Here is a 23,546-nt window from a genome sequence, read left to right on the forward strand (position 1 = left end):
CTGTTGTCTCCCCACCGCCCCCATCACCTCTGGCCCGTACCATTCAGTTTCCATCCATTTGCCCAAAACGCCTGCCCCTTGGCCATCCCTCCATCCACAGGGACAAGTCTACACCCTCAGGAGGGTGGCTCTGGGCCCCTGTAGAACCAGGAAGCATGCCTGGGGCTGTTTGGGCAGGGAGCTCCAGATCCAAGGATTCCAGAGTGAGGTCTAGAAAGAGGAGTGGTGTGTGCTTGGGGTTGGCACTTTCATTTGCCCCAAAGCTGGCACCTTGGTCCCATCTATTTCCTGTCACATAATGCATAAACCTCACCAATAGCATCTTCACGTCCTGTGTGAGGACACGGTGCCAGGCACAGACACACACTCCTCAAAAAAGTTCAGCGAGAGCTTCCCTGGTGGCGCAGTGGTTGAGAGTCCGCCTGCCGATGCAGGGGACGTGGGTTCGTGCCCCGGTCTGGGAAGATCCCACATGCTGCAGAGCGGCTAGGCCCGTGAGCCATGGCCGCTAAGCCTGCGCGTCCGGAGCCTGTGCTCTGCAACGGGAGAGGCCACAACAGTGAGAGGCCCACATATCGAAAAAAAAAAAAAAAAAAATTTCAGCGAGCAGAGTAACCCCTTCCCCTGCCACGCGCCGTGCTGCTCTGCTGGAGCTGGGCTGGTCTAGGGACTGAGCAGCAGCTGCAGTGTCACCTGCTTCTCCTCTGTCCCCTCCAGTCCCGGGACCACCCATGGGCATCCTGTTCCCCGAGGTGAGGACCACATCGGTGCGGCTGATCTGGCAGCCCCCCGCTGCCCCCAACGGCATCATTCTTGGTAAGCCTGTACCCTTCCCGGGCCCTGGCTGCAGGAAGAAGGAGGTATAAGGTGTAAAGGAGGTAGATTCAGTCTTGGCAGGAGAGAGGCTAAGCCCAGGACAAGTGTCCACATGTCCTCAAGAATGGTTGTGAGTCTAATTTCTCCTACTAGAAATCTCAGCCTGTAAGATTATCAGCTGGAGGGCAAGGTTGGGGCTCAGGTCTCTTAGGGACCATTGGTCAGCTCTGTGCCTCCACGTGACCCAGGTCCCCAGGTTACTGGCCATCTGGTGAGCCTCGGCCGCCGTTCCTAAGTGTAGCCAGGTGAGGGCGCACTGGTTGGCTCAGCCCAGCCGCGCCCACAGGTGGGAAACGAGGCCTAAGGCACCCAGGAGGAATGCTACAGCTCAGAAGCATCATTTCATAGTCACGGTTCCTACTAACACACACACACAGACACACACACACAGACACACACACGCACACGCACACGCACACAGGCTTGAGAAGACTCACAGGCTTGAAATGAGCAGCTGTGTGAACTTGAGCAAGTCGGCTTCCCTCCGTGGCCTCAGCCACTCACCTGTAGAACGGGGGATCGGACCACCTGTGCCCAGTCCAGGGCTCTCAGTCCTGGCATCATGCAGCACCCACCCCCTGTGAAAGCTGCGTCTCTGGAGACAGAGTCGATGGGGCTGGGGGGTTGGGGGGTGGGGGGAAAGCGTTTGGGCTTAGAAAGACCTGGGCTGGAATTCCAGCTTGGTCAATTCCTGGCAGGTGGCCTGGCCTCTCTGAGCCTCAGTTGCCTCGTCGGGGGGCTGGGCTGGGGGTTGCAGACACTGCATGGAGCACCTGCTCGTGCCCCCCACAGTCCCACCCCCCAGGTGACAGCTGAGGACGCAGGAGCGACCCAGAGGGCTTCAAGCGGACCAACCACAGCCAAGGTGGCCCAAGGGCAGACACAGTAGTGGCCGAAAAAGGAATGAGCCTTGCTCGGGGCTCCGGAGCAGCTTTTGCCCCACCTCCCAGCACGGCCTGTCTCCTTCCTTCCCCGCAGCCTACCAGATCACACACAGGCTCAACGCCACCACGGCTAGCACTGCCACCGTGGAGGTGCTCGCGCCCAGCGCCCGCCAGTTCACGGCCACCGGCCTCAAGCCAGAGTCCGTCTACCTGTTCCGCATCACGGCCCAGACCCGCAAGGGCTGGGGAGAGGCTGCCGAGGCCTTGGTGGTGACCACAGAGAAGAGAGGTGACTGCCCACTGGGACTGGGGAGGCCTGGGGGGCCTCACTGGGGGCACCCGCAGCCGGCCCAGGAGCTCACACCATCTCCTCGTGCACAGCTGGGGGTGGGCTGGTTGTGAGTCTCTTGCCCTGGTCCAGAACGGAAAGTGGGCTCAGATCTCTGAGGCCAAGGTCAGCAAGGACTCCAGCAGACTTCCAGAGCTGATCAGGGAGTTCCCCTCCCCAGGGTCCTGCCCTGCCCAGATTTTCTAAAGGGCGGGCTGGTGAGACCAGCTTCCTTCCTCTCTCCCCTCCTCCTCAAGAGGAGACTGTGTCCAGTTGGGTGGAGGATGGGACGGCGGCCTGGAGCCCTGGCTGCCGTCGCCCTGCCTCCCTGAGCCGGCTTCTCGCCCAGAGTTGGGTTCCCCAAAAGCAGGCCTGAGCCCCAGATCCCTGTGAGCGTGATTTATTAGTGTTCCCAGGAAAAACCAGAAGGACAGTGGTTCTCGGCCAGGGTGCCCTTGCTTCCACCCTGGGATACTGGGCAGAGTTTGGGTGTCACAGGTGGAAAGGAAGTGCCCCTGGCATCTAGAGGGTAGAGGCCGGGGTGCCGCTACACATCCTGCAATGCACAAGATAGGTCCCCCAATAAAGACTCATCCACCCAAGTGCCAGAGTGCTGAGACCAAGAATCCCCACCGTGGGGCGTGGGGAAGTGAGAAGAGGCCAGGCCCTCGCAGGGGACAAAGCCGAGCCCCACCGAGGGAAATGTGGGCTCAGCCCCACCCCACTGGGGACAGCATAGGTTCCATCTCAGCACCGTGCAGACCAGGGCAAAGGAACTGGGGCGTTCACACCACCTCACTGTCAGCCCTGTGCTGGGGCTGCCCTCGGGGTGTAAATTCCCAGGCACCTGGGCCTTGAGTAGCCAAGGAGTCGCTGGCCAGGAGCCACTGTGCTGACTGTCGGGACCTGTGTGCAGAAATGGGATGGGGTGGGGGGCATCAGTCCTCCCGGGGGCCGAAAAAGTGCACCCCCACCTCCGCCGTGGCCTCACCTGCTCCTCCCCAATCCACCCCCTCCAGACCGCCCGCAGCCCCCCAGCAAGCCCGTGGTGCAGCAGGAGAACGTGAAGGCACGCAGCGTGCTGCTGTCCTGGGAGCCCGGGAGCGACGGGCTGTCACCCGTGCGCTACTACACCATCCAGACCCGCGAGCTGCCCAGTGGCAGGTGGGCCCTGCACTCAGCCTCTGTGAGCCACAACGCCTCCGCCTTCGTTGTGGACAGGTGAGGCCACCGTCTGTCCGCCAGCATCTCCGCTCCACCCCTCCCGGCCCAGAGACAGCGTCAGCATCGGAGGGGCCCCTGGGAACACCCGGAGCCCGCCCACCCCCAGATCGCTTCCACAGCCCGCATCCCCCGGGACCTCTCCGCATCCACGCTCATGCCCTCCAGCTCTGTCCTAACCTCCCTCCCCACCCTCTCTGCAGCCTTCTTAGGGCTGCCTCTCATTATCTATTTCTGGAGCCTAGAAGCCCCCTCCGTGAAAAGCTCGCCATCCTTCATTAGCTGGATTCCTCCGGCCAGGCGGAGTCTCCCTCTCCATCCTTAATAGGGGAGTGGAGCTTCGCTCCAAAATTCTGCCTTCAATTTAATTCCTAGTGGGATGGGTTTTTTTGTTTGTTTGTTTGTTTTTTGTTTTTTTTTTGCGGTACGCGGGCCTCTCACTTTGTGGACTCTCCCGTTGCGGAGCACAAGCTCCGGACGCGCAGGCTCAGTGGCCATGGCTCATGGGCCCAGCCGTTCCGTGGCATGTGGGATCTTCCCGGACCGGGGAACGAACCTGTGTCCCCTGCATCAGCAGGCGGACTCCCAACCACTGCGCCACCAGGGAAGCCCGGGATGTATTTTTAACATTCCAGTTGATGAGACTGAGAGTTTTGAGCAGTACTTTTCTCCTCACTCCCCCTCCCACCCTCAATAAATCAGAAGGGAAGCTGTTTGCCTGGAGAGGAAATGAGGCTTATAGAGATGAAGTGCTGGTTAACTCCTGAGACCCTCAGCCCTTCCTGAATTTACTAAATGCAAGAGAGGGCTGGCAGTTCTTGGGGGAGGTGTCAGCTCTGAGGGGAAGTTACTGGAGCTTTCCTACCTACAGGCCCCTCTGAGATAGGGCATATGTGGACGTTTCCACTTGGGAACCTTTGGCATCTAGCAGCGGCCAAAGTGAGGCCACACCCTGAGCTGGCCTGGTCTAGGGCACCCCAGGGCCTGGCCTGAGCTTGTTGCCTGCGTAGCAGCCCATCCTTCTGAGCCTCCACGTTCCTGTCTGAGTGATGGACCCACAGCTGCTGGGGCTGCCCTGGGGAGATGGGGAGCAGAGACGGCGGGGCAGGGCCGTTAGGGGACACCTCCGTTCATCAAACCCAATTCCCCTACACAGGCTCAAGCCCTTCACGTCCTACAAGTTCCGAGTGAAGGCCACCAATGACATTGGGGACAGCGATTTCAGCAAGGAGTCAGAACCACTGACCACCCTGCAGGCCGGTCAGTGCCCTCCACGGGGGTCTCTTTCTCTTGGTCCCCTGGGTACTTGCTGGGCACTGGCCATTCTCTTCTGGGGGAGGAGCCTCCAAAGATGGGTGGGGCATTGGGCATGCTGGGCCCTTGGTCTGGCTCCCAAGGCAGAGCCCCAAGGAGGTTTGGGCCAGAGGGGCCTTTGCCATGGGCTCAGCACCCACACCCAGCCTGGCATCCTCGTGTGTTTCTTCTCTGTCCTCGAAGCTCGTGGCCAACCACAGAAAACCTCAGTGGGAGTGGGGAGGCCTGTGGCACTGGGTGCGGAGAGGAGGGGCTCTGGGCCCTTGGGTTTGGGCTGGGGTCAAGGTCCCGGCCCCTCTCCCACTTTACACTGGCTCTTTGTTGTACAGAGCTTGGGGCAGTGGGCATGAGGAAGGGCTTAAGCGGGCCCGGTGTCTGAAGAATCTGGTCCCGTGGCTCCCAGGGGTCCTAAGTCCCACCCCCACCCCCCCGAGCTCACCTGTCCGCCTCTCCCCCCAGCCCCTGATGAAGCGCCCACAATTGTCTCGGTGACACCGCACACCACCACCTCCGTGCTGATCCGATGGCAGGTACGGCCGGGCAGGCGGGGAGGGGCCTGTGTCCCACGAGGACTGACACACCCTGTGCTGGGACCAGAAAGACAATAGCCCCCGCAGGGCTGGAACACGGCACCCACATGCATAGACACGCACACACACGCACACAGATGTGTGTACACGTGCACATACACACCCTTCATTCCACCTCCAGATAATCAGGTCTTACCCTACACCCTTCTGTGGATGAGGACCCAGACTCGGGGAGGTGACAAGAATGCCCCAGGTCACACAGCTACTAGGTGGCAGGGCCAGGTTCGGTGCCCTTACGTCGGCAGAATCCTTGCACAGAGAAGGGCTGGGGGCCGTCAGGGCCTCCAGCGTCTCCGTGAACCCCAGCCCTGCTCTGAGTGAAGGGATTCCCGACAGAGACCAATCACAGGTGTGCCTGCCTCACCTGCACCCAGGCCGGGCTTCGGTCCTGTCACCATGAGCAGGAACCCATCATCCAGGTACAAAGAACCAGCCTCCCACCTCTCCTCCCCCAGCCACCTGCTCAGGTGGGCACTGCCGTCCCTCCATGGCCTGAGGAAGACCCGGGTCGAATCTCAGAGACCCAGCTGCCCGTGGGTGCCTTTAGGACCCTCCCCAGCCCCTGAAGCCCAGTCCCGGGACTCAGCGGGTCACCCAGAGAGGCCCCAAAACCCTGAACTCCTGTCTCCTTTTCTCAGGATTAGAGGGGCATGTGCCAACCTTTGCCCACCTGCAGCCCCCATGAAGGGAAAGCCCTTGAAGAGAAAACAGGAGGGACCCCCCTCCCCCTCCCCCAGCTCAAGGCCCCACCTGAGAAGGACAGTCCCTTAAGTGAAAATGACCTAGTGCAGTGGGGAGCTGACCAAGGCTGGAGCAGATCGGGGCCCTCGTGATGAAGGGGGCAGGGAGGGGCCAGCTGCAGCCAGGAATACAGTTAAGGAGCTAATAAAAGGCTGAACCATTTCAGCAGGTTTTTTAGAAAAGGCATCATAACAAAGTAGTTTCTGGGACTTCCCTGGTGGTGCAGTGGTTGGGAGTCTGCCTGCCAATGCAGGGGACACGAGTTGGAGCCCTGGTCCGGGAAGATCCCACATGCCGCGGAGCAACTAAGCCCGTGCGCCACAACTACTGAGCCTGCACTCTAGAGCCCGCGGGCCACAACTGCTGAGCCCGCGGGCCACAATTACTGAAGCCCACACGCCTAGAGCCTGTGCTCCACAACAAAGAGAAGCCACCGCAATGAGAAGCCCGCACACCACAACGAAGAGTAGCCCCCGCTGGCTGCAGCTAGAGAAAGCCCGCACGCAGCAATGAAGACCCAACACAGCCAAAAGTAAATAAATAAAGTAGTTTCCACCTTCTCCAGAAGCCTGTTCTCCAACTCATCTGAGGACGGGAGCAGAAAGCAAAGAGGAAAACGATCAAGGCAGAGAGGAGCCGCGCATGAAGACACACCACCCTTGTTCTTGCTGAAAAGCAGGGCGAGGACTCTCCCTAATTCCCGGGCAACTCCAGGAAATCCTGGCCAGGGCAGGTGATCATGTGAGGAAGTTTCTAGACAAGGAACAACTCTTTGAGACGGTTCTGCGTCCAGAGTCATGCTCAGGGCCCCCATGATGCTGTGTGACCTTGGGCAAGTTCCTCACCATCTCTGAGCCTCACTTTCCTGTCTGTTCGGTGGGGATGGCATGGCGATTCCCACCCTGCCCTGCCTCACAGGGAACGCTACAGGGATGGAGTAACCTCACTGGAAATGCTTCGTAAATTAAGAATGCTCAATGCCACTTTGATTCCTTTTCCCGGTTAAGACACAGTCCCTGCTCTGTGGCTGCAGGGCGCAGGATGGGGAGGGAGGCAGGGGCGGAGTGGAAGGGGATGCTCAGCCATGGTCCAGCCCGGCCGGCCCCACCCCCACTCCCTTCCCTGCAGCCACCGTCAGAAGACAAGATCAACGGCATCCTCCTGGGCTTCCGGATCCGGTACCGGGAGCTGCTCTACGAGGGTCTGAGGGGCTTCACGTTGCGTGGCATCAACAACCCGGGGGCCAAGTGGGCGGAGCTCACCTGTGAGTGACAGTGGAGGGAGTCGGGGGTGGGCGGGGGCGTGAAGCTCTCAGCATCCTGGAATCACACTAACCCGAAACCCTGGCGCTCTCCCCTGTGTTTGCCTCTCATCCCGTCCCATTCAATCCCCAAGTGCATGTTTATTGAGCACCTTCTATGCCCCAGACACTGGGGGGACACCAGTGAACAAGACAGACAAGGTCCCTGCCCTCTCAGACAGAGCTTGCGGGCTTGGGGAGGAGCCAGGCACTAGAGAAGAAAACCCTGATATAGGTATCTAAGACCGTTGGCATGGCCTCTGTGAAGCACATATTCCGGGAGAGCCTAAAGCAGGTGTCAGAAAAGGCTTCCCTGGGGATGGCTGTGGTGCCAACACTGATGGATGATTCCAGGTCAACCAGTCCAGAGGAGGTTGGGGTGGGGGGGTGGATCCTGGCATGTGCAAAGGGCCTGAGGTGGGAAGGACCCAAAGCAAAGCCTGGTCATGTCCCAAGGGCAGCAATCTGGCCCCCTCTGGTTCCTCAGGGAGATGACCATTCTGCCCTGGGCTCCCCGGAATCCAGCCTGCCTCTGCAGCAGGAAGGAAAAAATTCAAGAAGCCAAGTAGAAATCCCAGAGAGTCACACACAAGCAAAGGAATGACACGTCGTACTTCTGGGTTAGGATGGTTACTTTGGGGTCTTGAGGACCATGGCTGGTGATGGGGTCCAGAAGCAGGTGCCCCAGTTAGAGGCAAATATAGTGACAAAGGCAAGAGCATGAGGTCAGTGCCAGGGCAGCCGGCTTGAGATGCAGTCGAGGGCCCGTTGGGGAGATGTTGTGCTCTGAGCCCCAACACACACACGCGCCCTGATTCAAGTTGAGGAGAGGGAGGCCGGTGGGAGGGGGAGGGGTCTGGAGGATTTGGTCCCCAGGTGGGTGGTGGTACCAAACCAGAGACACTGGGAGGAGAGGAACAGTTTAAGATCCTCTGCGTTTTGATTTTTCCTCCCATCCTTCTCGTAAACACTCTGCCCCTTGTCTTCTAGCGGGTATTAACAGACAAGATGATTGAACACGTAGCCAAGGAGAATTAATAGAAAAACTCAGAAATAGCTGATCCAACAGCTTGTGTTTTTTTTTTTTTTATTTTCTGGCAGGCATGTGCTGGTCATTGTGATTTTATAGGCCTGTGTATAATACAGTCCTATTTCCTGGTAGTAAAATGGTTTCTGGTTCATATGAGGAAATTAACGACACCACTCTATCATGGCAGAAACTCAGCCTTAGACAAGGGACCAGAGCTGTCCCCATCTGGGGATGCTGGGCTCCCAGGGGCTCCCGTGCCCTGTGACCTCCAGCAGGTGCACACCAGGACAGGATGGCACTGTCCTGGGAGCTGCCTCTTCCCCCCTCCCACCTCCCCCCCCATCCCCACTCCCACCGTGGCCCCTAACTCAGGAACCTGGAGGTCCCTTCCTTCTGCATGCGTGTTCCCATCCCACCCCCCTCATCGGGGTCTGTGTGGCTCGGGGGGGGCGTGTACTAACCTCCTCTGTCTGCTGTCTCCCTCCGGCCCCCTGCACCCCACCCCAAACCCGTAGCCTTGTACTCCGTGCGGGACCTGAGCCGGCCCAGCCTCACACAGTACGAGCTGGACAGTAAGTCCCCCTGCACGGCGGCTCCCCGACGGGCCCCGCCTTCCACGGGGAGGGGAGAGGGGCCTCCGAGGGCGCCTGACCACAGCTGAGTGGTGCGCCCACCTCAGGCTGCTTGAAGAAGGGGAACCCCCTGCACACGGGTGACTTTCCTGAAATACACAGAAAAGCAGGGGGTCGCCAGGGAAGGTCTGCTCCAGGCCACCGTCCATCAGTGCAGGACAGGGAAATGGCTAAGGTCTCGTCCTCCTGGGGGGCGGGGGACGGCGAGAGGAGGTGCGCGGTAGGGGCCAGGGGTCCCGCTGGTTGGACGGGCAGGCGTCCACGTTGCTGCCGCTCTGTCTTGTCCCATCAGAGGCACTTGTCAGCTCAGCTCTGTCTTTCAAGCCAAGGCCCACCCTGGAGTGAGCAGAGCCCCCGTCTTCCCTCAGGGACCAGGAAATGTCCCCACCTGGTGCCCCGAGCCCTAGCTCTTTCCTGACGTCCCAGAGGACATTCGGTTCTCCCCAGGGCCCAGAGCTGTGGGCCGGGGGCCTCCTGTTAATAGCACGCATTTCACTGAATTGTCCCTCTGGGTCCTTCCTGAACCGACAGCCCTCGCGGGTGCAGGGCCAGGGCTATCGGGGTGCTTAGGACTTCCACCTGGGGAGGGTGGGCTGTGGAGGGGAACGCAGAGGAGACTGGGGGAACGCGTCAGCCACCCCCCAGCAGGGACAGCAAGTCCCACCCAGGGTGTCGGGGCCTGTTTTCCTGCAGCTGCTCCCCTCTCCCAGCTTCCGTCTAAACATCTCCCCCCAAGCACCCCCAACTGAGCAAAAACATAGAGTTTCTTAGCCCCAGAATCGCATCCAATGAGCCTTTTCTCTTTAGGGCTGGGCCCTGCCCCCCACGTTAAGAGCTGGTTGATGGAAACTTGGGGGTGGTGGGGGGGGAAGCTGGGAACTTGAAGCATCTGAAGTGACCAGTGTGTCCAGGACAGGTAGGGAAGGAGTGACCTGTGACCTGGCGCGTCCGGGACAGTTTTGGTTCACACCTGTTGGCCCAGCATAAATGTTAACAGTGCCCCTTTCGGTTTCAAAAATGCCCAAGGTGGGGCCTCCCTGGTGGCGCAGTGGTTGAGAGTCCGCCTGCCGATGCAGGGGATACGGGTTCGTGCCCCGGTCTGGGAGGATCCCATATGCCGCGGAGCGGCTGGGCCCGTGAGCCATGGCCGCTGGGCCTGCGCGTCCGGAGCCTGTGCTCCGCAACGGGAGAGGCCACAACAGTGAGAGGCCCGCGTACCGCAAAAAAAAAAAAAAAAAAAAAATGCCCAAGGTGGTCACACTTGGCCAGGACGCCACCCAGTGTCTCCCTGTGTCCGGATTCCCAAGGATGAGTCAGAGCATCCCTCTCCCCAGTGTCGGCTGCCCCACCTCTTACCTGTTCTTTCCTGAACCTGCACTCAGGGGTCCAGAGTCGCAGGGGTGCATCATCAGAGCGCCCCCTGCAGCCACCCCCGTCCACTGCAGGGCCAGTGACCTCTGTGTGCCTCTCCCCTCCCCCACTCTCACCCCCAGACCTGAACAAGCACCGGCGCTACGAAATACGCATGAGTGTGTACAACACTGCGGGCGAGGGGCCCTCCAGCCCTCCCCAGGAGGTCTTCGTTGGGGAGGCAGGTGAGCGCCGCTGCCCTTCCAGCCCCAGCACACCTTTCCCACCCCCCAAACCGGAAGCCCAGCGGGAAGAGAGACTGGAGCCGGGGCGGGGGGCACACCCCACCCCCAGCCCACCTCCTCTTCCTCCTCCCTGAGGTCCCCTCATGCACTCACCACCCCTCTCACCCTCCAGTGCCCACGGCAGTGCCCCGCAACGTGGCCGTCCACGGCGCCACGGCCACGCAGCTGGATGTGACGTGGGACCCACCCCCGCTGGAGAGCCAGAACGGAGACATCCAGGGCTACAAGGTACAGGCGCTCCGGCAGAGAACAAGGTCCAGAGGGACACCGGGCCGGGTGGTGGTTGGGAGTGACCCAGCAGTGGTGAGGTCCCGGGTCTACACCTGATCCCTTGGCTGTTTGCACCCAATCCCCTGAAACACCTGCAGCTGGAGCAAAACTCCGCCCATTTCCCCCACCACCACCCGGCGTCCTTGGGGCAGGCGGCGCTCAGATGCTAGAAATTCAGGCCACCCCCCAGCTTGTATCATCCCTGGGCGGTACACACCCCCCCACCCCCATCCAGCCCACCAGCTCCCGATGCCAACGTGAGACCCCTCAAAGTGGTTATTTGGGCAACCCTAGTTACCATATTGATGCAAATCGAATGGCCAATTAGCAAAGGACCACCGGCCAGGTGTTGGAAATTTCTGTTTAAAGTTATTTCTAGGTTTTAGGCAACATCTTGTGTTATGACAGGATTCAATTTGTCTCCAAAATTCGCAAAGCTCTTTAGAGCTCCTTAATCCTCCTGAAAGCCCAGTAAAGCTAAAGCTGGTAGGTTATAATATTTGTGCCCATTGTACAGATGAGGAAACTGAGACCCAGGTTAGTGGTTCAACAAGGTCAGAAAAAAAGCAGATAGCAGAGAGTCAGATTCCAGGTCTGCTTACCGTCACCCTGTGAAAGGTGGGGAGGAAGCGCTGAGCACACAACCACTGGAGGAGATGGCAATAATAGTAATAATAATAATAATCACATGCTGCTCGTTTGGACACTCAGCCCGCAGCCATGTCTGAGGCCTACCTCCTGTGCCGCTGTCCAGCGCTGCTCCGATTCCTAGTGGTTGTTTGTTATTCCAGAGAGTAGCCTAGTGCAGTGGCAAGGCGGGAAGGGTGGGAGCAACCAGGAGCTTCCCGGCTTCCTCGGCTCAGCCCTCGTCCCACAGGCAGAAACTGAGTTTCCACAAAGGTAAGGGCCTTGCCCAGTCCCACGGCTTGTGGAGACCCCATTTCAGACAGAATCTGGTATAGGAGTCTGGTTCTGTGTGGGGTGAAGGAGGCGGGAGAGAGGAAGAAAGGCGTCTCGCCAAGGATGCTCTGAAGATGGATGACGCTTCTGCGCAGCGCCAGCTGGGAGAACTAAATATTGCGCCGCTAGCATATGCCTCCCTGGGGAAGAAGAAGGAGCCGGGCAGGGCCTGCAACAGTTTGGCAGCCACCAGACTGGGGAGGTGCGGAAGTCTCCAGTTAATGTACGGTCCCAGGAAATCTGTGGGTGCCCAGACACCACACATCACACAGCAGACGTCCACGTGCTCAGGGAAACATCATAACCAACCATGGACATTGACAAAGGAAACAGAATTGCCACCTCCCAGACCTGCGTTAACATCCGCGTTCACTGACCTTAACATTAACCACACATTCACACCACCAGCCAGTGGTTGCACCAGAACGAGCTGTGACGTGTGCAGGGACAGGCACCTCCATGCATCCGGCCTTTCAGGGATGTGTGTTTATTGAGTAGTTACTTTGTGCCTAGCAGTGTCCTCGGTGCTGAGATTAAAGCAGAGACAACGTGAGCTTAGACTGTAGGGGAGGAAGCCAGTGATGCACAAAGCAAAGGGCACCTCCAGGTGGTGGTAAATGAAATGGGTTAAGAAGCAGGTTTGGCGCTTTAAATAGGGTCGTTGGGAGAGCGCTTAATGAGAAGCTGCCACGTGACCAAAGATGAAGGCAAACAGGGCGTGAACCACGTGGATCTGGGAGAAGAGTGTTCCAGAGGAGGGGGAAGACGAGCAAAGGCCCTGGGATCCGTGGGTGCTTGGTGTGTACAAAGCCCAGCAAAGAGCCCCATGTGTCCCAGTGTGATGGGGCGCATCACTTGGAGTCCTCAAGGGCTTTGGCTGAATGAGATGGCAGCCACGGGGACTTGGGGACAGAAGAGGGACATGGGTGACTCGGGTTTTTAAAGGCTTGTGCTGGCTGCTGCGTTGAGAGTAGTCTGAAATGGGGAAAATGCAAAACATGAAGAGGCGGCGGCATCATCCAGGTGATGGTGGTTTAGACCGCGCAGGAGCAGGTAAGAAGCATTTGCTCTTGGTTCCATTTGAAGGGGGCAGAGCTGATAGAATTTGCTGATGGACTGAATGTGGAATGTGAGAGAAGGAGAAGCAACAAGGATTTCCAAGCAGTTGGATGACGGAGCTTCCAGTTACAGCGCAGGAAAAGGGGAGACGGTGGGAGGGGGAGGCTCGGAGGGAGAGCTGGTGTCTGAGACGTCTGTTGGACTTCCAAGGGGAGACACCCAAAGGAGCTGGACACACAGGTGTGGAGTCCAAAGGAGAAGGTTCAGGATGGAGGTGTGAACGGTGTTATCCTCAGCATATAGATGGTCCTGAAAGCCCGGAGATTAGATAGAAAACACCAGAAGTCTGAAAACTGAGCCCCAGGACCAAAACAAGTGATGGAAGTCTCAGAGCCCACATGAAGAACGTGCTTCCAGAAGGAGGGAGGAAGCAGATGTGCCAACTACTACTGAGAGCTCAAACAAGATGAAATCTAGGAAGCAGTTATTCAGGGATGGGCAGACAGCCCATGAGCCTAATCCGGCCCCCCACTTGTTTTTGTAAATAAAGTTTTATTGACATGCAGCCGCACCCATTTGTTTAAGGATAGCCTTTGGCTACTTTCAAGTCACAGGCAGAGTTGAAGAGCTGCAACAGAGACCGTGTGGCCTGCAAAGCCTAAAATATTTCTTACCTGGCCCTTTACAGAGGGAGTTTCCAGAGTCCTGGATTATTGCATTCAACAGGCCAAGTTCACAGGTGACTCTGATAAGAGCTGGGGGCAGGGAATGCCTACTTGGAGTGGGTTCATGAGAGAATGAGGAGAGGCAGCCAGTACCAATATCCCTTCTGAGGAGTTTTGCTTTAAAAGGAAGTCACACAATGGGGTAGAGACTGGAAAAAGACAGTCAACGGAGGAGGTTTTAAGATGGGAGGAATAACTCGTTTGTGTGCTGATAGAAATGATTCTGGAAAGAGGAGGAATTTGGTGAGTCAGGGAAGAGAGGAAGCTGTGAGGGGGGTGATGCCCTGGAGGGGGTGAGGGGGCTGGGATTTAGTGCAGTCATGTGGGGCCCGCCTTAGTAGGGAGCCGGCAGTTCAGCCCTGGTCACAGGAGGGAGGCGGAGGGTGGGGACACAGGGCAGGAGGTGGTCCAGCTGGGGCAGGGAGCTTGTGGAGTCTTGTGTGATGGCTTCCAGAGCTCAGTGAAGGGTCCCGAGCCAGGAGTGAGGATGGGGAGGAAGGGAAAATGGGGAAGGGTTGTGTGGACCCGTGATGCCGGAGACTGCAGGGAGTGGACCAGGCCAGTGTATCACGGTGGCCGGGCCGCTCAAGGCTGTGCTCGTGAGCTGAAAGTGTGGCTTTCCTCCAGCAACAGCCAGCAATGTGACACGTGGGCATGAACCTGACTTAACCGAGGCTGAAGTTTGGCCTGTTGCCTGTGGTGAAGCCCGAAGGGGCAGGGAATTGAGAATAGGAGAAGGTGGTGATGACGATTCACTCCTACACCTGTTCCCGTCTAAGGAAAGTGTTTATCCATTAGTGGATATTTATTGAGCACCAGCAGGTGTGCCAGGCATGATTCTAGGTGCTTGAGATGCAAGGGAGCCAAAGACGTGGGCCCTCCAGGGAGCGTGTTTTCTAGCAGACACCTGGCTACCCATCAGCCTGCACGGCAACTCGGCCGTGTGCCCTTGGGGTTGGGGTTAAGGCTCAGCCCCTTGTGCTACTTGCACAAATGTCACTTAATCCTCATCCAACAAAGGTCTGCTGAATTCGGTACACACAGGTAAGACCTGCCTGCTGAGGGTGCCCGTTTTTTTTTTGTTTTTTTTTTTTGCGGTACGCGTGCCTCTCACTGTTGTGGCCTCTCCCGTTGCGGAGCACAGGCTCCGGACACGCAGTCTCAGCGGCCATGGCTCATGGGCCCAGCCGCTCCGCGGCATGTGGGATCTTCCCGGACTGGGGCACAAACCCGTGTCCCCTGCATCGGCAGGCGGACTCTCAACCACTGCGCCACCAGGGAAGCCCTGAGGGTGCCCGTTTATGTACGTGTGGTGGCCCTGGGTCCTGGACCCCCCTCCTCCCCTTCCCAAGAACGTGACGCCAGCCACTGGAGCCCCCTGTCCTGCATTATCACTTTTCTCATGCTGAAATATGTTGCATCTTTCAATGCCTCTTCCTGACCTCACGTTTGCTTCAGCCATTTTTCTGGTTGGTCCCTTTGCAGCAGAAATCCTCCCCAAAAATGTCTGCCCGCTGCCTCTGCCCCATCTCTCTTGAATCCACTCCAAGTAGGTTCACTCATTCATTCCAGTGAATGAATGAATGACTTCATGTGTGACTATCTACCTGTATCAGAAGACTGAAAAAAAAAGAAGAAAGAAAAAGGGAGGGGTTAGAGAAAAGCAAGGATTTTATGGTACCGAGTCATCCTAACTGCCATTCACACAGGCCAGGTGAGGACACTTTTATCAGCTCTTTCTCACTTTTATGAGCTTTCTCCAGGCAAATTTGAGAAATTGAGAAGCCAATAGCATGCCGAAACCCCTTTGGCCAGCAGGTGGCGCCAAATGCTCTCTAATCCTCTGCGGGCCAGGTACTTGCAGCTTTCCCAACGCCTCGATTCCGAGTTCTAAAAGTAGTGAAGCAATGTTCATTGCAGCACTATTTGCAATAGCCAGGACATGGAAGCATCCTAAGTGTCTATCGAAAGAAGAATGGATAAAGAAGATGTGGCACATATCTCCAATGGAATATTACTTAGCCATAAAAAGAAACGAAACTGAGTTATTTGTAGTGAGGTCGGTGGACCTAGAGTCTGTCATACAGAGTGAAGTAAGTCAGAAAGAGAAAAACAAATACCATATGCTAACACATATATATGGAATCTAAAAAAAAAAAAAAGAGAAAATGCTTCTGAAGAACCTAGGGGCAGGACAGGAATAAAGACGCAGAAGTAGAGAATGGACTTGAGGACACAGGGAGGGGGAAGGGTAAGCTGGGACGAAGTGAGAGAGAGGCATGGACATATATACACTACCAAATGTAAAACAGATAGCTAGTGGGAAGCAGCCGCATAGCACAGGGAGATCAGCTCTGTGTGCTTTGTGACCACCGAGAGGGATGGGATAGGGAGGGTGGGAGGGAGACACAAGAGGGAGGGGATATGGGGATATATGTACACATATAGCCGATTCACTTTGCTATACAGCAGAAACTAACACACCATTGTAAAGCAATTATACTCCAATAAAGGTGTTAAAAAAGATAAAACATTTTTTAAAAAAGTAAAATTTTGTGTAGATATCCAAAATAATAATGAAGAATGACACAGTCAAAAAATAAAATAAAAATAGTGAAGGATCTGCTGCTTCGCTGGCGACGAGCGAGTGTTAACCCCCAGTGAATATGAAGTAGAGTCTTCCCTCGGAATCCGCGGGGGATCAGTTCCAGAGCCCACTGTGGATACTACCAAAATCTGCGGATGCTCAAGTCCCAGGCGGCTCTCTGTATCCGCAGTTCCGCATCTACAGATTCAACCAACCACAGATCCTGTTGTACTGCACCTGTCTATTGAGAAAAATCCGCATAGAAGTGGACCCGGGCAGTTCAAGCCCATGTTGTGCAGGGGTTCAACTATTATTGGAAGTACTGTGGACACTTGCTGCGCTCCTGGACTAAAACTTTCTGCAGCATTGCCGTGTCTTCCTTCTTTTTACGACCTCTGCACCTCACCTTGGTTTTGGGAAGTGGGTGTCCGTGACCCCCACTCTACGGACGACACAACTGCGGCTCAGCGAAGTCACCTGGGCAAGTCAGTAGTGCGCTGGGCTCAGCCCAGGCCTGCCTGCCTCTACAGAGAGCTGTGCCAGCTGTCATGTGTGTCCCTGAGGGCCTTGTCAGCCTGCAGATGCTGATGCCACAGGTCCAGGGTGGGCTGACGCTGCATCCCTAAGCAGCTCCTAGGTGATGCCGATGGGCTGGTCCTCAAACCCGACTCTCGACTCTCGGCTGGGTTTGAGGTAGACTCCACGCCAGCAGTCTACCTACCCTGCACTCAGGGTCCCTGCAGAACAGAATTGAGTTATTCCTGCAGTGACAACATTCTGAGGGCCAACCATGCCCGTGCTGTGCTAAATCCTGCAGGCACTGCACTGAACAGACGCATGGGGTCTGTGCCCTCATGGGGTTTACAGTCTAGCAGAGGCTGAAGGATTAGCTGTGAAAAGGAACACTCTGGAAGGGTTTCTAAAACAGCTCTTAAATCCACCTATACTACTTCTTGGGCGACTCACACCTCCCATACAGGTGTGTGGATGGTACGAAAGAAGGTGTGTCTGAGCCCCTGGGATCAGGTGGGGGCAAAGGGGGAAGCCGGGTGACTGTCCCCCTCACTCCAGATCCTCTGTGCCCACAGATTTATTTCTGGGAGGCCCAGCGACGGAACCTCACGGAGCGGGTGAAGACGCTTTTCCTGGCCGAGAACAGCGTCAAGCTCAAGAACCTGACCGGCTACACTGCCTACATGGTCAGCGTGGCAGCCTTCAACGCCGCGGGGGACGGGCCTCGGAGTACCCCGGCCCGGGGCCAGACCCAGCAAGCAGGTGGGGGAGAGAGTGGAGGGACAGATGGCAGGGAGGGCGTGGGGCACCTGGCGTCCGGGATCGTGGGGGAGTGGAGGCAGCTGAGCAATCTGGGCTGGGTCGCCGGGCCCCGTGGGACGCCCTCCAGAGTGGGAGAGCGCCGCCCACCCAGAGGGGCCTAGATGTGAGTGCTCAGAAGAGGAGCACTGTCCCCAGAAAGCCTTGGAGAGGCCCCCAGATCTCGCCCTTCCTCCCCCCATCTTCCCCCAGTAGCCCGCCTTGCCGATGGCCAGTCCATGCCCAGCCAGCCCCCTTCTGCTCCCTTGTCTGTTCCCATCTGACTTTCTCATATCTCCTTGGCTTTGTTTCCTCCACCAGTAGTTACTGAGCGTTCTCTATGGGCCCGCACTGTGCCATATGCTGGGAACACGACAGTGAATGAAACCAACAAGGGCCCCCTCCTAGGGAGGGCGTCGGATCGTAAACAAGCATCTAGATGAATTAACCTCAGGTAGCAGTGGGTGTGAGTGATCCAAGGACTGAGGCAGAGGGTGGACAGATGGCTTCGGGTGGGTTTGCCTGCGGAGGGCTCACTGAGTGGCTGACATCTGAGCTGAGATTTCAGTGAGAAGAGGCCAGCCGCGGGAAGTTCTGGAAGAGGGGTGTTCCGGGCAGAGGGGCCAGCAGGTGCAAAGGCCTGGAGGCTGGAGGGGATTAGAGAACAGAGAGAAGGCCAGGTGGCTTGAAAGAACGTAAGAGTCAGGTGGTAGAGGGTCTGGGGGCCTTGGAAGGAAGTTTAGGATTAATTCTACGCGTGACAGGGAGCCAGTGGTGGGGATAAGCATTTGGGCAACAGGATCTGTTTGTGTTTATAAAAGACCGCTCTGGGGCTTCCCTGGTGGCGCAGTGGTTGAGAGTCTGCCTGCCGACGCGGGGGACGTGGGTTCGTGCCCCGGTCTGGGAAGATCCCACATGCCGCGGAGCAGCTAGGCGTGTGAGCCATGGCCGCTGAGCCTGCGCGTCCAGAGCCTGTGCTCCGCAATGGGAGAGGCCACAACAGTGAGAGGCCCACGTACCGCAAAAAAAAAAAAAAAAAAAAAAAAAAAAAAGATTGCTCTGGCTGCTGTACCAGGGACGGGCTGATGGAGGGGAGAGGAGGGAAGCAGGGAGGCCAATTAGGAGGCTGGACGGCAGGGCGGGGCAGAGGAGTGGGCGGTGCTAAGAATCCTGCAGCCCACGCGTGCAGAGCCAGCCCTCTGGATAGTATCCAAAGCCACTTCTCTGGCAACAGTACACTTGATCTTTCCGGAAGCCCTGAGCACGGGCAGGGCAGGAGTTACCCGGTTTCACGATGAGCAAGGGTGGCCTGGGAAGTGATGCTTCTCCCCTAAGGTCCCCCAGCTGGTCCATAGGGGAGCAGATCCTGGAGCCCAGGATATCTGAGCATGTCCTGGGTTGTCTTCATGGCACCCGTCCCCTTCTTTGCCTGCCATCGAGTTTTCCCCTCGTGGATTTGAATACAGGCCTTTTGGCTTGAAGCATCTTTTCCAACCTGCTGTTTCCCATTCTGTCGATTACCTTTCTCTTAAAGACAGAGTCAGACCCCGTGGAGTCGGTTCCTAAGTATTGTCCTCTTTGGGGACGAGCTCTGGTTCCCGAGGGTCAGTCGGTCTGTCTGTCTGCCTGCCTGTCTGCCTGTCCATCCCGACCGCTCTCTGTCAGTGTCATCAGCCGGATGTGAGCCCCTGGGAGCCTGGACGCTTCCGTCAGCAGGACAAAGTGTTCTGTCTCACGTCCCTCTACCAGAGGGGAGGCAGGAAGGGCCTCCAGAGCTGGCCTCTGTCCTTCAAAGACGGTTCCCTGACGCTGCCTCCCGGGGCTGGAGCGGAAGCTGGCCCAGATTAGCTCCGGCTCCGTGGGCGGGCAGCTCCGGACAATAATAGCCCGGTCGTCCCCCTGGAGCCAGCTCGGGATGCTGCACGGTTGATGTTGCCTTCCCTTCCTCTCTGTCCCCCTCCTCTGACCTCTCGCCCTCCCCCCCCACCGATGTTTCTGGGTTCACTCCGGGATTCTCGGGCCAAGAAGCTTCTCTTCCGGAGCGTTGACCGTTCCTGGCTCTAGCTGCTTCAGACAGTGTGGTCTCTCTCGGCAATAATCCCTGGGGCCCCAGGGACGAGAGCAAGGCCATGTCCATGGCAGTTCTGGCAGGTTGTTTAGGGCCCACCTGATGCTCTGAGGCCCAGGCACCCCCCAACCTCCTCCACCAGGGAAACCAGGGCATCGCCCGGCCCCGCAGTGACCCCGGGGGTACAGTCCAGGCGTGTCCTGCGCTCTTAGCCAGAGCTCAGGGCCACTTAGCAGGAGGAAGCCTGCGTTCTCCAACTTTAGGGAAAAGAAAGTCCCCTTTTCTCCCAGTACTTGGACTCTGATGTTGGAAAGAATGCTAATGACCTCAGCGGGGGAGGGAAGGGGGTCCAGTGACCTCTAGTGACCCCTCCCACCCTCTCTGGCATGAAGCCCTGCTTTCTGCTTCTTCCCGGGACCAAACGCCCCTGCTGGTTCCTTGGAACCAAACCCAGGGCTTTGAACCTCCAGGAAGGAGGAAACAAAGCCCCTCTGCTCTCTCCCCCCAGCCCCCAGTGCTCCCAGCTCGGTCAAGTTCAGTGAGCTGACCACCACCTCAGTGAACGTGTCCTGGGAGGCTCCGCAGTTCCCCAATGGTGTCCTGGAGGGCTACCGGCTGGTGTACGAGCCCTGCACCCCCGTGGATGGTGAGTGGGGCCCTCCCTCCCGCGGGGCTCCCCAAACCCGCCCTCTGCACAGGTCCCCTCCGTGATCACCACGCAGAGCCATGAGCCCCTCCCCGCTTACAAACGGGAGACTGAGGCCCCGACAGGCCGGGGCGTCGCCAAAGTGAAACAGTGGCAAGTTGGAGGCAAAATCGGAACAGTAGCCGCGGCCTCCTGAGTCCTGGGAGAGAACTTTAAAATACATTCTCCCCTTCAGTGGATGGAAGTGGGGAGGAGTGGAAGGACCCCTGGACAAAATACAGTATCCTGAGATGGATAATAAAGATGGACCATCCCCCGATGGTCCTATCCTACATGTGCCCACCAACCTTAGGGGCTCAGCCTTCCTCCAGGTTAGTTCTTCTCTGCCTTTCGTGGGGTCAGGAACCCCTCTGAGAACCTGATAAGAGCCTTGGAACCTCTCCCCAGGAAGGTGCACAAGTCCAGGAGTCACTGCGGCCCCGCTGCCCTCTGGGAACCTCAGCTCAAGCCTGTTGCTCGGCAACTAGCCTCCCTCCCGCTTGCCCTGAGCCCTGTTCCTCAGTGCCCTCCCCGCAGCCCCAGCCCCGCCCCATCCATCCAGGCCCCGGTTGGGACCCTGCCCCACTCCTGGGCCCCTCCACCTGCTGCCGCCCCCCGGCCAAGATTACTGCTGTTTGCTTAGAAAGGCAGGAAGGAGATTGCACCCCTGGTGGCCTATGTCCAGTTCCAGAGCCCAGTGAGGCCTTGGGGGTATGGCTGGCCTACCAGGTGGCACCCTGGTGGCTAGAGGTGACCGCTTCTGGGGTCACCTCTCCCCGACAGTGGAGCCTGACCAGAACAAGGGGCGGAGCCCTGGGAGCCGAGGCGGCCAGCAGTTCTGGGTCAGCCGAGGGAACAATGGCCCTCAGTCTTCCCGGCCCAACCTGCGTGCCAACAGTTCACCGGGTCTGAAGGTCCCAAGGGGGAGCTGGGCCCCAGGAAGAGGGACAGTCAGGTGCAGGACGCAGGAAAGGGGCCACCTCTCCCATGGAAGGATGGAGAGGACAGAGGTCACGGGGATGGGACGCAGGGGGACAGACAGCTCTTGTTGCGGTGGCCCCAGGGGATCCACACCTGGCGAGGCATGGTCACCTTGCCTGTCTGTTCCTCAGTCCAGCAAACAGGCCCCACGAGGATGCAGCAACCCCTGCTTCCCTGTAGGGAAAACCAAGGCCCAGGCCAATGAAGGGTTTGCTCAGAAAAGTCGAGGGGCCAGGTACCCAGGGCTGCTGTTCCGGGTCCCAGGGCACATCACCACGTGACCCCACGGGTACATCACTCCTTCAGGAAGCCCCTCGAGATCGCCCACTTTTCTGTCCATCAGGACTTCATTCATTCAATACACTGAGCCCCAACCCTGAGCCAGATGCTCTGTTATTTAATCTCGTAACACCTGGCCTAAGATGCCATTGATACCCTCACTCAGTAAAATAAAGCGAAGCCAGGGTAGGAGACATGCTCAGAGACCCCCTAGGCAGCTCTGGTGTCTGCTGGCCACAAAGCCTGTCTCCTGGGGGTGACCAGCTGCTTGGTGTGCATGAGAGAGGAAACCCGGTCCTGGGGGGGCTGGCGGTCGGGAGGATTTTGACTTGGGAGTCACGGCGCGCAAACTCTCACCTCCTGGAAGCCATCCAGGCCTCCCCTCTAGTTGCCGAGATTTGGAATGCTGTAGCATCCTCCTTTTTGCCCTGAAGAGCCTGGCGGGCTCAGCTGGTGGAGAGCAGGGTGTGGGCTTCTGGCTCTTGCTGGCCCAGGAGGAAGGAGGAAGCCCAGGCGGAGCCGAGGTTGTCCTGGGCTCTAGGGGCAGCTGCACTGGTGTCCCCTCCAGCTCTGGACGGTGGTGTCTTTACAGAAGCACTCGCCGGAAGATGATCCTTGGGATTTGAATTCTATGGGATGGGACGAGGGGGACCATAAACGGGGTGAAATGTGTTTGGCATACAGTGGTTAAATTAAGCAAGATGGTGAGTTGTTTTTTCCCTCCAGATGCTAAAGGACCCTCTGGGTTTTCAGTCAACAGACATGCAGGCAGGCAGGCAGTACATATATATTCTTGAGAACAGCCTGCAGGGCTGTGTTCTGAGAGCAGTCTGGAAAACACTCTGTGTGGCCAAGGGTGCTTGTCCCAGCCTGACTGCAAGGGGGTGCAGCCCCTGGCCAGGGCCCGCCGCTCCTCCCCATGGCCTCCCCCCGCCCTACATGCTGTGTGTCCCCCCCTCCCCCAGGAGTCAGTAAGATCGTGACAGTGGACGTGAAGGACAGCAGCCCTCTGTGGCTGAAGGTGAAGGACCTGGCGGAGGGCATGACCTACAGGTTCCGTATCAGAGCCAAGACCTTTGCCTACGGGCCCGAGATCGAAGCCAACGTCACCACGGGCCCCGGAGAAGGTAGGGGAGCCTTGGGCGGACGCGGGGGCTGCTGACTCCATACACGGTGTTCAGCCCCCCAAGGCGGAAGGGGGTGCCCAGAGCCGTGCTGGAGCCTGGGGGTGCAGAGTTGAGCAAGACGGGGTCTCTGGTGGAGCATGTGGGTCCCTGGGGTTGTACAGGGTGGGCCTGGGGGGAGGAAGGGGGGAGGAGAAGGGGGGGCATGTAAAGGGGGAGATTGCAGGAGACTTCATGGGGGTGAAGTCATCCATTCAGATGGATGCATGGGAACACAGACCGGCACCTGCAGAATTCTGAAGCTATGGCAGAGCAGGATGGGAAGGGACGGGTGTCCAGGTGTGAGGGAAGGCCGGCCGGGCTCTGGAGTGTTTCTCAAGGTGCCACTGATGTCAGACCCCCTGGGGTTCCTGTGATAAGTACAGATTTCTGGGTCCCAGGAAGTTCAGCATCTCTGTGCAGCCCCCCTGGGAATGTGCATTTGAACGCGAGCTGAGGTAGCTCTTTGCTACCCACTGTGAGAACCCACGCTCTGGGGGTCTTCAGGTTTGGGAAGAGGACACTGGCCAGGGCCAGGGGCCACCTGCTGGCTGCATCCTTCCTAGACAGAGGTGACAGAGGGACAGGGTTGGGGGCAGGGCAAGAAAGGAGCCAGGCAGTTACAGGCCAGGCCCTGTGCGCTGGGCCTGGGGGGAGGGGAGGGGAGGGAGGGGAACACCGGGGACCAGGGAGGAGCGAGTGGCTTGGTCTGGGTTTTGCGATGCCTCTTGGGGTCATTGTCAGGCTGGGGGAATTCTTCAGGGCCACTTGAGGTTGAGGCTTAGTTCCCCAGCGTCTCTGTCACCCATGCAGCGTGTCCCAAACATAGAATCCACCTCCCAGCCACTCTGAACTTCCCCCTCGGAGAAAGTACACAGCCCACCCCA

At 58.0% G+C, this 23,546-nt stretch overlaps 1 protein-coding gene across 3 annotated transcripts in view; it reads left to right on the plus strand.

Annotated features, from left to right (window-relative positions):
- Positions 1-23,546, plus strand: part of SDK2 (sidekick cell adhesion molecule 2) — a 263,950-nt gene that overhangs the window by 220,786 nt on the left and 19,618 nt on the right. For 2 of the 3 annotated variants that reach the window (XM_060080968.1, XM_060080971.1), the window contains 12 exons: positions 718-816; positions 1,855-2,049; positions 3,108-3,309; positions 4,466-4,569; positions 5,083-5,153; positions 7,083-7,218; positions 8,800-8,856; positions 10,410-10,511; positions 10,684-10,799; positions 17,261-17,447; positions 20,060-20,197; positions 22,462-22,623. In XM_060080968.1, the coding sequence (XP_059936951.1) occupies positions 718-816; positions 1,855-2,049; positions 3,108-3,309; positions 4,466-4,569; positions 5,083-5,153; positions 7,083-7,218; positions 8,800-8,856; positions 10,410-10,511; positions 10,684-10,799; positions 17,261-17,447; positions 20,060-20,197; positions 22,462-22,623 (1,569 nt within the window). The remainder of the gene's footprint in view (positions 1-717; positions 817-1,854; positions 2,050-3,107; positions 3,310-4,465; positions 4,570-5,082; positions 5,154-7,082; positions 7,219-8,799; positions 8,857-10,409; positions 10,512-10,683; positions 10,800-17,260; positions 17,448-20,059; positions 20,198-22,461; positions 22,624-23,546) is intronic. The other variant, XM_060080970.1, reaches the window with a different exon arrangement.

Source organism: Mesoplodon densirostris, chromosome 18 (assembly GCF_025265405.1).
Source record: "Mesoplodon densirostris isolate mMesDen1 chromosome 18, mMesDen1 primary haplotype, whole genome shotgun sequence".
NCBI classification, from domain to species: domain Eukaryota; kingdom Metazoa; phylum Chordata; class Mammalia; order Artiodactyla; family Ziphiidae; genus Mesoplodon; species Mesoplodon densirostris.